At 41.8% G+C, this 13,610-nt stretch overlaps 1 protein-coding gene across 2 annotated transcripts in view; it reads right to left on the bottom strand.

Moving 5' to 3' along the window:
• The window catches only part of BACH1 (BTB domain and CNC homolog 1), a 258,586-nt gene that overhangs the window by 89,464 nt on the left and 155,512 nt on the right, over positions 1-13,610 (bottom strand). For both annotated transcript variants that reach the window (XM_085623094.1, XM_085623093.1), the window contains exon 2: positions 12,364-12,648. In XM_085623094.1, the coding sequence (XP_085479220.1) occupies positions 12,364-12,603 (240 nt within the window). In that variant the 5' untranslated portion in view covers positions 12,604-12,648. The remainder of the gene's footprint in view (positions 1-12,363; positions 12,649-13,610) is intronic.

Genomic DNA, 13,610 nt, shown 5'->3' with positions numbered 1-13,610 from the left:
AGACCAATGTATAACATATAACACTCAGTTTATTAATTGAACAAATAATACTCTATCCAAAGAGAACTATTAACATTACATTTGGCGGAACGACCTTCACTACATTTGGAAGGACTATTAAAATAGGAAGTTAAATAAAGTGACCAGAGTGACCTTGGCTTTTGTTACACGTAGGATTGGCCTTATAAGTTTAAAGGAATCTCAAGCTTTTACCAGATGATTCTATAAAGGCTATGGTTTAGACCAAGAAGTGTGGCTTCACCCTTACAAAACAGAGAAGACAATCCCTTACCCTTCAATCTAGTAGGGACAGCAAACCCGTTCACACTTTGTTAACCCAAGTTAGAGGGATAGACGATAAACAGTAGAGTGCCGAAAACACTCCATGTACTGTCTCCCAAAATGGTATTTGCAGTCAAGGAGGCCTATTGTTGAAAGATTTTCATGCAGAAGACAGTGATTCCTTGTTCATTCAGTTCTGGCTCCATCTCTATTGAGCTCTTTGCCGCTGTCAATTTGGTCCTTTTCAAATCACCTTCGCTTTTAGGAGTGTAATAATGAGGATCAGGTAGCTGAAGTGTTGCTTTTACTTATTTATTCAGTCTTCGTTGCAAGTTGGTAAATACATGTACAGCAGCCCCACCAGACGCAGCCTGCCTGTAGCTCAGCCCATACTCCAACTGTCACACTTCACCTCACAGGCACCCAAACATTCCACTTATCATCACCACACTAGCATTCCACACAGCACACTCAGACTGGCTGAGCAGCTAGGACTAAAGCAACAGGGGAGAAGCATCAATACATATACAAGATACTACAGGAAGCCTGGTTTATACCAGACTTTTTCCAACATGATAGTCAAGTCATTATCCTGCTTTTCACAATACTGCTTTTAAACCTTTGGGTGCCAATTCATAAATAAATAACATAATACAACTGAATACTGTCCTATATTGCTGCCTTATTTTATGATGCATTATAATGTTATATTGTATTATAATACAGATGATATATTGGTATGTTTTATCGTTAAACTACTCTGTGTTGGATTGTTATGCTATGCTAGGTTATCTCACCATGTTATGCCACATCATGCGGTATAGGTTTTGGCTTAGTTAAGCAAGGTTATGTTATAGAGTACAGCATGGCTGGGTACTCTACTTTTTTTAATTACAAAATAGCACTACGAACCAGTGGAATCCAACCCATCATCCCACGAGGCCCCCAAGACCGTAACAGAAATCTTGTAGGGCTCTCTCTTCTTCTCCCTGCCAAGCAGGATCGATGTCTCGCTCAGGTCAGATATGTCGGAGGCACTCTATGATAGCTTGGTTACTCCAGGAGCACCAAATGCAGAAGATATCTACCACTTCTACAAGAAGGAAGGAGCTGCATCACCCAGCACTGCAGCACAACAAAGACAAGGTGAGTCACTAGAGCAAAGGACTGGTAGTTGGCATCAGAACCGGGGAATTCAGCCCTGGCCTCCCATAGGGAATACTACCAGAAGCAACTGACAAGTAGAGGGAGATGGTCTATTCAATGAACGTCCATGAGTCAGAGGGAACGTAGAGGAGCCTACAGAATAGCACTTGAATCAAATATTTGACAGCCGCGTGGGCAGATGAGTAGCATGGGTGGCATAGGTCCTAATGGAAGCTAGGACAATTAGGTGGTAAAAGACTGTCAAAAGAGGGTGCTGAGTCGATGGTCGCGGCACCACCACACCTGATGTACTAATAATAGATAGGCCTCTTGTTAAAAGACAAAACACCTGACACTTGCCCCCTCCCTCCATTTTCCAGAAAAGACCTTGACCAGAGGCATAATGTTGAATTTAGAGGGCAGGGTCTTCATACACGATTCATGCGCCCCTCATATAGTAGGTAAGTACTATATTTAATGCCCTTAGGTTACAGTAAATGGAGGTAGGTCCCGTCAGTGCTTGCTTCTCCCTTCCAAGTCACGGTCTACTGGCTTTAACTTCATTCCACACCACACCCCAACACTCCATTAAATCCTTTACTTGGACACCAACTCATACATGGAATTAATTGGGACACACAGGATACTACACACCTCCCTTTCTGACAAACAACATAACAGACAGCAACCATTCTCTTGCATATAAAATGTGGGAATAATCATTCACAATGACTCAGTCTTCCACATGTCTATCTTACATATTCACTCAACAACAACTTGTTAAACTCTTCAAAACCCATCCAGACCCACAAAGACCCAACAAACAGCAGTCACATAAACCCTGTGACAGGTCAAGACATGATCTCATGTCAAATAAAGAAGCAAGACAACTAGGTTTTGACTACAACTGCACAACACTCAAAGACATTCAAGTCCTCCTTGAATGTAAGGCCCTATTAACACATGTCTATATACTCACAATGACAACACACAAAATTATTAAACTTCCTAAGCAGTCTTGCAGCACTACACATTCAGCACACCACAACCATTAACATAAACTGCAATTCCCAAAGAGAAGTAGTCAAATTACACGGAAACTTGTTAACGCCAGATATGCTTTACCAATAAGATGTATAGGGCACGTGTTGCTACGCAAGTTCCCCAACTAAATAAACCTCATACTAGGAGTGAAATAAGACATTTCTTAACAGAAGCACACAGAATATTACAAACCCCATGAATGCCAAATAACCCGCTCATTAAATAACTGAATATCATATTTTAACATCGCAACTAGCCAAGTGCCAGGCAGGCGATTTTTCAACTTACGATGATTTCAAGACACAGTATAGTATACCCTTCCACAATACAGTCTCACTTCTTTCTTCAATATTATTGTGCAGTCTTTCTCCAATGTTTTCACTCCTGTCCCAATCAAACATCTGCTTACTGCTGTTCTTCACGATGTTCAAGTCTACATAATCAGCGCCTCCACTCCAACACCCAGGCATTGGTGAGTCTCCTTTCGCAAACAAGTTGCACTGCTGTGCCCCCACACACCACACCCTCTTTTATAGCACTAAATGACTCATGCCAGAGAGACAAGTCCCCATTAGCTGGTGCTGTGTATTCTACAATATCTTTGTCCATCATCTTAACCACAGCAGTGTCAATTTCACAGGTCACTCCACGTTGAGTGCCATTAAAGTATGCGGATGGCACACAAGACCCTCCAAAAGCACGGACTAAATTGTGCCACGATTGCTTACTGTACATTCTAAGCCACTTATAAAAGCCCCTTCAAATTAGTCAGCTCAGGGTGCAACCTGTACAAACATCTCTTGTATTTGATTTAGGCTATAGTGTTACTTCATCTATGTAGTTATCTTAAAAATCTGGCATGGTTCCGGCCCTCCATGACCGACTTTGGAGAACTCTGTCCTACAGTGATCGAGGACAAGCTAGCCACACTATGGAGTGCTGCTTGTGAGCAAGAGAACTTTTTTTAAATTTATTGGTATTTTCTTTACAACCAATGTGGGCCATGAAGGCAACAGCGTGGCTGTGATGGAGCAAGGACTCGTAGAAAAGAGACTTGCTCGGAAGCGAAAGTGTAAAACTAATGCGCACCACACAAACACACGGGTTAGTGAAACTTGCATATGTGTTTATTAACGTTAATAACATGAACAAAGGACTAAAACCGCTTTAAACAAGGAAATCTTTATTGCACATGCGTCAACTGCATCTAAGCAGTATGACGAGCTGTCGCTTGGAGGGAAATTATTGCGCATGAGCAGAAGGTACTAAAATGGAGTCTTGAAGAGTTGCATGCATGGCATCTGCTTGGCTGAAACGAAAACAAGCTATTTTACTAATGCGGGGAAAGTATTAATAAGTAAAGGGGAATAGAGTATGGGTGGGTGGTAAACAGTGTGACCATTTATTTGTGAAAGTAACATTTGTCTTTTTGACTTTATTACTAGTGCGCATTTGGGCCTCTCATGTATAACTGAAGTAATTTGAGTAGGAGAAGGACTGCGCATGCCTATCGATTGAAGCCATGAAGGTCAATGACAGAACACTTGAACGGAAGCCAATTTGAGTGCCATAGCCTGGGAACGGATGGTAAAAATTCAGCAATGAGATGTCCTATTCTTCGTAGAGTCATTAATGTTTCAAATTAGATACATGTAGTGGATGGGAATAACGTTTTGAACGAAAATTAAGTGGATGGGTTTGCGAACAATGGTCGAACTGAGTAAAGTGACATGTAAGCATGGTGTGATGATCAACCCCCCTTGCCTGACCAATTAGATCTCGTATTTTTACGATATTGAAACTTTAGTGGGTGGTACATGAGGAACGAAAGGTATAATTGAGATAGCCTTAGTTAGTCAGATGATGAAGCGATGAGAAGAAGATGAAGATTTGCTGAACGCTGCAGAGCTCGGGATTCTGTCTGTAGATGCTGTTGCTGGGAGAAATGCTGTGATATACTGATACAGAATCGAATGCAGAACTTTCTATCCTAATTTAATTGGGTTAGATAAGAACATTGCGGAAGAATCTCGAGGAGGAAGAGAGTATCAGAGAGGGGGTGCGGCGCAACTGTCGGTATTCTAGAGAGGTCATCTATCCTGTCCTGAAGTCTTTGTCTCCTGACCTATCCCGGGGGACACTTACCAGCCCTTTGGCCAGGGGGTTCGTCTTCTCACCATTCTTGGTAATTATAACTTCACGTTATTTGCAGATGCTCTTTCCTCTCTATCCTCTCCTTTCTTTAGACATCATTCATTGAGTAAGTCCGTGTTATATTTGATTGATGATTTAATTGAATTTTCTCTCCTAAGAATGATGGTGATTGCACTGTGTATTTGAGACGGTTCACATGAGTTTGAAAATTTAGATAAAGATTTTAAACCTTCCAGAGTATGTGGTTATTTACATTACATAGAGAAAAATTAGAGTTATGTACATTGTCACCATCAACTAGTTCAACTTATGATCCATCAACCAGAGGAAAGAACTTGTTGATCAGTGAAAGGTTAGTTAGGAATGAGGAATAACTAATCCTGAAATTGTGAAATCATAAACTTTGACTCCGGCGGTTTACTCAATTGTGTGTGTTTATGGGCCCAGGTGAGTATATGGTAGTGGAGTATCTGTTGTTGGTACACCGCTGGATCAGCTGTGTAGGAACGTTTTGGGGCGGCTTCTACCTGTGGCGGAGGATAAACTGCCAGCGTGATCGAAGTGCAGTACACGGAAGTGAAAAAGGAAGGGTATTACTCACATGGGACCCAGCTGGGCACTGTACATGTGAACAAGAGGATAAAAAATAGGCAGTTGAACACGCAATCTATATATACTTAGCAATATCATGCGAGCAAGTATGAGTATGCAAATTTAAAACACGAACTAGAACTTAACCCAGAGATGGGAGGGGGGAGCTGACAGGAGAAGTGAAAGCGCAGGGTTGCGCAGGCCGCCCCAATACGTTCCTACACAGCCACGCTGTTACCTTCATGGATCGCATGGATTACTTTTCCTTTTTATTATAGATGTCCCTACATTATTAGGTCCTGAAGAGACCCTGTATCCTCTTAGGGGTTGAAACGCCGTAGACATAAGCAAAGCGAACCATATATCAGCGCCTATTATTACATGAAGACGCTGTCTCTATTACTAATCACTTAAGATGTTCGACTTTTATAACCTTTGGAAACCAAATGTATTTGTCTCAAATATGTCACTACAGTTTTAGGTTCCATGTTCACTGGGGATACATTGCACTGTTTCTTCTTAAGAATTTGCATTTATATTTACATAAACAACTATTATGTATACCAAATATTGAGTTGTCTATGGTTTTTCTCCTTTGGATATCGACCTAACCCTTACCTACATTGCGATTGTGCATACTAGTATCATTATTATTTACATTGTCCCACAGGAACCATGGTTTCTGTAAAATCTTGATAGGCACTGCTGTGCCTGGAAGGCAAGTGTTGGTATTACACAAAATACCACTAAATAATGTAATGTCTCTTGCTGACCAACAAAACAAGCCAGCTTGCCTTGCTCCTTTTTTTGTCACTCTGGTCCCTGCGTGCCCTGAAGTGCCTGGAAGGCACCATGTTGACACTATACAGTGTAGCAAGTAGATCAAAATACCATCTTTGGGAAAAGAGGAGAGTATGTACAACTTCTCCAGCTGTGGAACGTCATAGCGATGAGAACTATCTGGGAGGCAAGATGTTAGCACTATTCCAAATGGCAATAAATTGTTAAATAATGCACGTGTCCCTAGCTGGCAAAGAGATAGTATGCTCCTCTTTTTCATCTTTTACTCCAGGGTCTCAAAGCGCTATGCAGTGTTTGAAAATCAACATGTTGGAGTTATGAGCAAATAATAATATATTTCTTCTCTCGATCTCATTCTGGGATCTGATAATGTTCAGAAGTGTCTGAAAGTGAACAGGTTTGTGCTATAGAAAATACCAGCGCTAAAAATCTTCACCAATCTGTTGTGTTGAGATTCATGGCTTTGCTGGTGTACTTCACATGTTGGTGTCCATGCAAGTCAAATTCCCGTTCAATGGTATTATGGTGGTCCATGGTTTCTTGTGTTGGTGGTGCTGCTAACGTTTTTTTTTTAATTATTTTTGTTTTTTTAACTGAGACCAGTTTATGGGGTAGAGTGTATCATAGTTGGGTAGAATAGATCATTCAAGTCACTAGACGTGCAGGCCTGGTATAATTTGTATTATTTGCCAAGCTCCATGCGTCATTTCAGTATGTTTAAAGTAAAGGAGATTTCCTGCATCTTCCAGTGTCTCCATAGGACCATCTTCACAGTGCTGTCCTTATAACACTGTCTACATAGCGTTGCCCTAAAGCTTGGGACTATATACTGGGACACATCACCCGAGTTTATAAATACACTAAGATGGCTCCATGTGCCGGTGGATTTAATGGATAGGGCACCAAACTAGTCTTCCATGGTCATAGGGCCATCATCCGTCTCTTGAGAGGCATCTACCTTTGCACACAATAGCTCCCAATTGCCACTAGAGCCATGCTATATTTCCACGTAGGTCCTTAACAAACTCACCACAAAAATGTTGAAGTTAGAGGGCAGGGTCTTCATACACGAGCCTGGAGCCACTCAGATAAAAGTTATTTATTTCATATTAGCATCACACCACTCCCCAAATGCACACATCCTGCATTCTACAGACAGCTTTCACTCTGCATGCACACATGCACTGGCTAAGCTGCAGCAGCACTAAATTTCCCTTCCTTCTCCATAGAGTGCAGTCAGGGCCAGGCAGGCAAAGTGTTTTCCTTGCACTTGTTTCAGTTTGTGTGCCTTGTGTGTGAGATGGAGTGTTAGGGAGGCCAAGCAGAGGAAGGGCCATGCTTCAGCTAGCTAGAAAAAAGGGTTGATGGAGAGTACCCTCAATATCTACTCTTCCAGGGAAGAACCAGTAGAGGGAGGATGCTGCATTCTGTCCTCTTGGATTTCCCTCCCCATCTCCCCATCTCCAGAAGTTAGAGCCCCGGAGGGGGGAGGGGGTGGGGGGGGGGGTCAGGGGCTGTTATGGTCAGGTTAAGCCTACATATCACTGACCAGAGAATGGTGTCACCTCTCAACTTCACAGGTGGCTCCAACAGGCAGTGAATCGAGTTGGAGAGGGTGGGTAAAAGGCAACTGCAACCGGAAAGTAGGAAGTGGCCAGAACTAGCCCCTCAACGTACCGGTCTGGAGACTCCTGCTGCTCCGAAGGTGAAGTTAGTTGTGTGGGATGGAAATCATGGCAGGGATGGAGCCAGGAGGAGACTTTAAAACATGGCCACAGACCTCTGTTCTTGCTTCAAAGCTGCTTGCGTGCACTGACCAGCATGTGCTCCTTTCTCTTCTTCGTTCTCATGAGAAAAGTTGTACACTCACTGTACACTGGAAGGCAAATTCCTCCACTGACCAGTCGTCTATTTGCGAAAAACCATAGCAGGAAAAGGTGGATGAGGAACTCACACTATTATTGCTGCCTGCCCAGCCCTGATCTCAGGCCTTTAATCCATGGTGCTCCACAGGAGAAAGTGTAAAGAACAAAAAACCAAAGAAATACACCAGCACCAAAAACTGCCACACCCATCACCCTTATGTCAAAACACTGCCTTTTGCCTCCAAGGCGAGTAAACTCTTGATGGGCACATGCACACTCACCAGAACACTGAAAACACGGTTTCACTACATTTCCTGTTCTAGCACCAAGACTTTTGATTACAGCTGGTCTGCATGCTTCTTCCCCTTGTGAGAGAGTAATGCCTATTACACCTCTCAAAACGAGATGCTTCGGATGCAAGAGCGAATAATGAGCATAGCGGAAAAGAAGGGATTGGGGATGGGGCGGAGTCCCAACACCAGCCAGAGGCAAGGGAGTAAGAGGAAGTGGTCGGGGTACAAGAGGGATTGGAATAACCAAGACATGAGGGTCCTCAGTGTATGTTGACTTTTTGAACACGCGTCTCTCTGTACAAACCACTATTAGATTATATATCTGGTTTAGATCCACTAATTCTCAATAGAACAGGGAAGAATCATTGATGCTCACTTCACAGGATCAGATTAGTTTTGAAGGATCAGCCTGTTGCCTGCAATAAAACATTACTTTATACACAATAGAGGCTGAGGGAATGCCCACTGTGAACATAAATACTATGAAGATGTGGCGAGTGTCCATCAGCATCCACACAAGAGCTTGTTCTGGCAGAAGAGGGCTGAAGCCTTGCAACAAGTACCACATTGGCTGAAGCATTTTCAGAGTGAAATTCACAATCCCCAACAATTATTATTAGATTTTTTTTTTTTAAATTGAATACATTTAGCGTTTACGACCCTTGACAAGGCTTTGAAGCACTTTGCAGTGAGCAATATGCACCTCTGGAACCCATGATTTGAGTTAAATAGTAAGATCAGTGATATCTGCTTTATTTTTCTTTGTGGATTAGTTGTGGTACATTTGTGCTCTTGAGTTCTTGTGTGTTTAGCAGTGTTTTGAGAAGGGGCGTAATGATGGGAATTTATTAGAAAAATGGGGAGTTGTAAGTAGTTACTGGGAGTAGTGGACATGTGCACCAGTTAGTTATGTGAATTGGTGAAAAACAGAAGGGGGTTGTTTGAAAAAAGTCTGTTTGGGAATTCATAGTAGTAGGAAGGTTTGGGTTGGGTGTGAGAGGAGAAATGTGACAAAGGTTGAAGGGAGTTGATTTTTCATTAAACAAATAACAAATTAACCTATGCATGCAGATATACATACATATGACACTTAGTGAAGTTTTAGTAGCGAGCTTTAAACACCTCTATATATACACTTGTATTTAAGCAGCAATATTTACATGGTCTGACTATGTTATAAAACGTTTAACCATCAATATACGCTGTAATATTAAAAATGTGCTACAACACTGTGTGAACAGCATAAGTAAAGGCCAGGGCACGAGTCGGGGGTACACGCAGGTATACGAAGTCCACCCACTATTGTTTCAAGGTGGACAACGTCCCCCCTGCCAAGAAGTTGGGCCCCATAGAAATATGCTGAACTGGTCCTGGTGTAATTTCCAGACACCGGGACACATTCAGCAGAGCCTGTACGTTATCTGCTTTCATTCCCAGCAGCTAGGTGCAGGCAGCAAGGGGGCTTCTTTTTCACCTCCAGCTGGGACCAGATAAAGACAGAAGTTAAGGGACCATCAGGCTCCTTTTGTTTGAATATCCTGAATAAAGGCGGCCTGGAACCTCGCACTTAAATGTAAATGCCACAGAGGGGAAACAAAGGCACACAGCTTGTTATCTCTTCACAAGTACTTAAGAGAGGCAAACTTTTGCCTTTGGTCAGTCCCTGTACAAAACAGATGCATGCACTGTAAGCATGTCTGATGTGTTTGTCTGTGCTAGTATTTACACAGATAATTTCAAAAGCACTATTTTATTTCTTCTATAGCGATACGCAACCCAATGCAGGGTGTCAGAGCTCTTTATGTAACATACACATTATACATTGACAAAAAATCATGTACATGTGTAAATCGATGTACAAGATGAGTTACATGAAGCAGGGTTACAAGTTGTAGGAGTCACATGTCCGTCATAGCTCACTGTGTTATATTACAAGGATTACAATTTATGAACTGCAAGTAACAAAAGGATCTTTGTGTTAAAAGCAGTAACCCACTTCACTATCTACATAAAATAAAAATCTGTCATCCGCATGTTATGTGATGTGCTTTGCAAGAGACACATTACTTTATATTACTTTGATCTGAGACTTCTCAAAACACATATCTCTCAAACAAATGCGTTCACCTCCAGAGTTATCTTACCATTATTACTATTCCCTGAGATTTACTGGGCATCTTTACAGCAGATGCCTTAACCCAATCAAATATTTTAAAATGTGGATTTTGCAACCAATTAAGCAGAACAGATCTACTGCCATGCTTCTCCTTGTTGCCAATTTCTTTGTGGCAGGGTTGAAAAAAATAATATATTAGTTGAGGCACAGATTTGCGCTGGGATTGCGCCACTTTTTTGGTACAACCCAGACGCCAAATCTCATCTGTTAAATCTCATAATGCACTTAACTGTACTCATGATATACCTGATAAACATATGTGTGAGGTCTTAATATCTGATGTCACTTCTTGTGATGTCACTTCCAGCAAGGGCACTTTCTGTGATGCCACACGTCGTGACATCATGCGCTGTGATGGCACGCGTCATGATTTCACTTGCATACTGTCTAACCTGGTTAGTTCCTCGGCTTCTTTTTTTAGGACTTATGCCCTGGTACTGGCAGAGTTCAAGTGTTAACTTTACCTGTGCAAACCAGGCTTCGAGATCATGCCTTCATTTGTCACCTATATGACTCCTGTTTTGTGAAAACCAAAAAAGGGTTCTTGGCACTCAGTGAATTTACGGTAATATGAGGCCTATGATTCCACGGATAACAGGCAATACTTGTTCAAAAGACTGCCTAGTGCACTGGAGTTGAGCTTGAGAGTGCTGCAAGAGCTGATTAGTAAAATCGCAGGATTTAGATAAGTCCGGATACCAAACAATAAATGTAGTACATTCAATAAAAGTGTATAGTACAATGGAAGTTAGCTGGCACTTTTCAAGCAGCTGTGGGGTGAAGCTCTGACTACTGACCAAAGAGCTGCGGTGAGCAAGGAGACTGAGGCCAGTTAAATATGAAAGACCACCTAAAACAGACTGGACATGGAGTATATGAAATAACAAAAAGCCCAGTTCAGAATTAAGGAAGGGTTTTTTGGTTTAGCCCCACAGGCTCAGACGTCTGCGGCGCATACCGTGCTTTGTTACCGGCACTCCTGGTTTCGCTCACTAGCCCCATCAATGAGCAATCCTTGGATCCACCCACTTATGAAGCTAGGATGGAGGAGATGCAGAGAACAAGGGAAGTTATATAGTTTCAGAAGAAGAAACAGGCTAGAGAGAAACAATGACTTGCAAGTCAAGGAAAAGAAATGAAGCAAAAGAAAGAAAACAGAATTAAAAGAGAAGACTCTTGCTGATACTCTAGATCTGAAGACCCAGTGACTTGAAACAACCAAGGTAGGGCCTGCATGAACGCTGCACCCCTCCGAGACTACTCCCACAACTCCAGGTGAAAAAGGAGTGGACTGTGAACTACTTGCTTCGAGATACCTGAGAAAATATAATTCAGCCAGAGAGGTTGAGGGGTATATTTACGTCAGACACAAAGTCTATGACTTCTCCAGATTTACATACACCGCCTGCCTGCTACATTCCTTCGGAATGCAGAGGTTTTTTCTCAGAAATGTAAATGTCAAAAACTGGCCGTCACCTAGCAACACAATCCTTTTTTAAAAACCCGTACAGCAACCTTTGCCTTTAACCCCTCAGGATTATTCGACATTTTAACTTCAGTTCCACTTGAAGATTTAATAAACGCTTACATGGCTCATGCTTAAAGAAACGTGGAAGGGAATGATAAAAAAGACAACTGCACAATACATGCCAAATTTAAAGTTAGTCAAGGCAAAAAAACACTCATGTCGTATAAGCTCCCACTGGCTGTTAAGGCGCGTGTTAGTGATGAAAAATAGCACACTGATAACGTTAGCATTAGAGAATGCATCAGTTGTTAATTGCATGTTTGTGCACCAGAAACTCCACCCAAAAAACATTAGGAACAAGTCCCACTCACTGAAATACTAAATCTTATCCACAAACATCACTCGCCTTTGTAAATCTAAAAAACAACTCTCCAGATACCAGCAGACCACTTTAAATAACGACCCTGCAGCAGAAAGCACCTGAAATACTTATTTTCTGCTCCAGCCTCCGACTGCGTAACTGCTCATTCAGACAAATCTCACCTGCTCAGGAAGAGAAATAACAAGATCTGAGTCATGCTGGTTTACGATCCGTGTGAGGAAGTAGTCACTGCAGGCTGCGAGCAGGGACCTGTGAGCCCGGAAACTCTGGTCTTCCACTTGGATGGTGACATCGCATAAGAGGCCTTGCTTTCTCTGGTCATTGAGACGGAGGAGGACGCTGCTGCTGTGCACAGAAGATTCATAGGCAAAAACCGAGCTCTTCTCACTGCTCCCAGACATTCTGCTTCACCAATGGCTCGCACATACTTCAGTTACCCATCACACCTACAGGAAAGCCAAAGGGTCTAAAATGAATGTGAATTCAAATATACTGCATTACAGTCAAAAATGCTAAGAAACATTTTGCACGGACGGGGATCATGTCAGGACAACTAAAGAAACATTTAGAACGATAAAGTGGTGTACATATGCTGGTAAAGGTCTTGTTTATCCCCATTCATCTTACTGTATTTCTCTTGGTACTCTGTCACGTAACATATACTACGGTTATGGCAGAATGTGTTCCAAAATTGCTCAACGGGAAAAGGAATACAGAACCTCAAACTGCAATTTTAATTGCATTTACAGTTGCTTTGCTGAAAATCGGATTCATTAAATATAAACAGCTTCATTTCAGGTGTCGTCATTTTGCTCTCTTTACAAACATATTTTTTTACAGAGCAAGATACTTTAACGACATCGTCCAAAGTTGTGTAGAAAAGTGCCGAATTCTCAGATACACATCATCGCTGCTGCATTTTCATTCACAATAATGGCCAGAGGCCAGGTGGCACGCGAAGGACCCAGCCAATAAATAAAAAATGTAGAACTATAGCCATACCCCCTATGTTTGGTGTTGAGCAGAGATATCACTTAAATTTGTGACAAAAACAAAACGATTATAACATCAATTGTTGTCATCATTTGTATTAAGTTCCACTTATTTGAAAATGGCATGCAAACTTGACTCAGCTACTGCATCTTAAAAGCATGCAGATGCTAGAATAACTTATGTTATAGTTTATGTTCAACTTTCCTAGATGTGAATTATTAACAATTAATCATTTGATCTTATGATTTAATAATGTGATATTAATGAATACAAGAAATGTTGTGTGTAATAGCTTCTTTGACATCTGAGAAATTAGGAATGCATTATTCCATGATGCAACGTGTGCACCGAAAATGACAAAAAAATAGTAGGTGCTACACGGGGTTTAGTTAAAGTTGTTTTCGTAAAACGTTCC

The sequence above is a fragment of the Triturus cristatus genome, chromosome 8 (assembly GCF_964204655.1).
Source record: "Triturus cristatus chromosome 8, aTriCri1.1, whole genome shotgun sequence".
NCBI lineage: Eukaryota > Metazoa > Chordata > Amphibia > Caudata > Salamandridae > Triturus > Triturus cristatus.
Note: the sequence above shows the minus strand (reverse complement) of the source record. Positions and strands in the feature narration are given on the sequence as shown.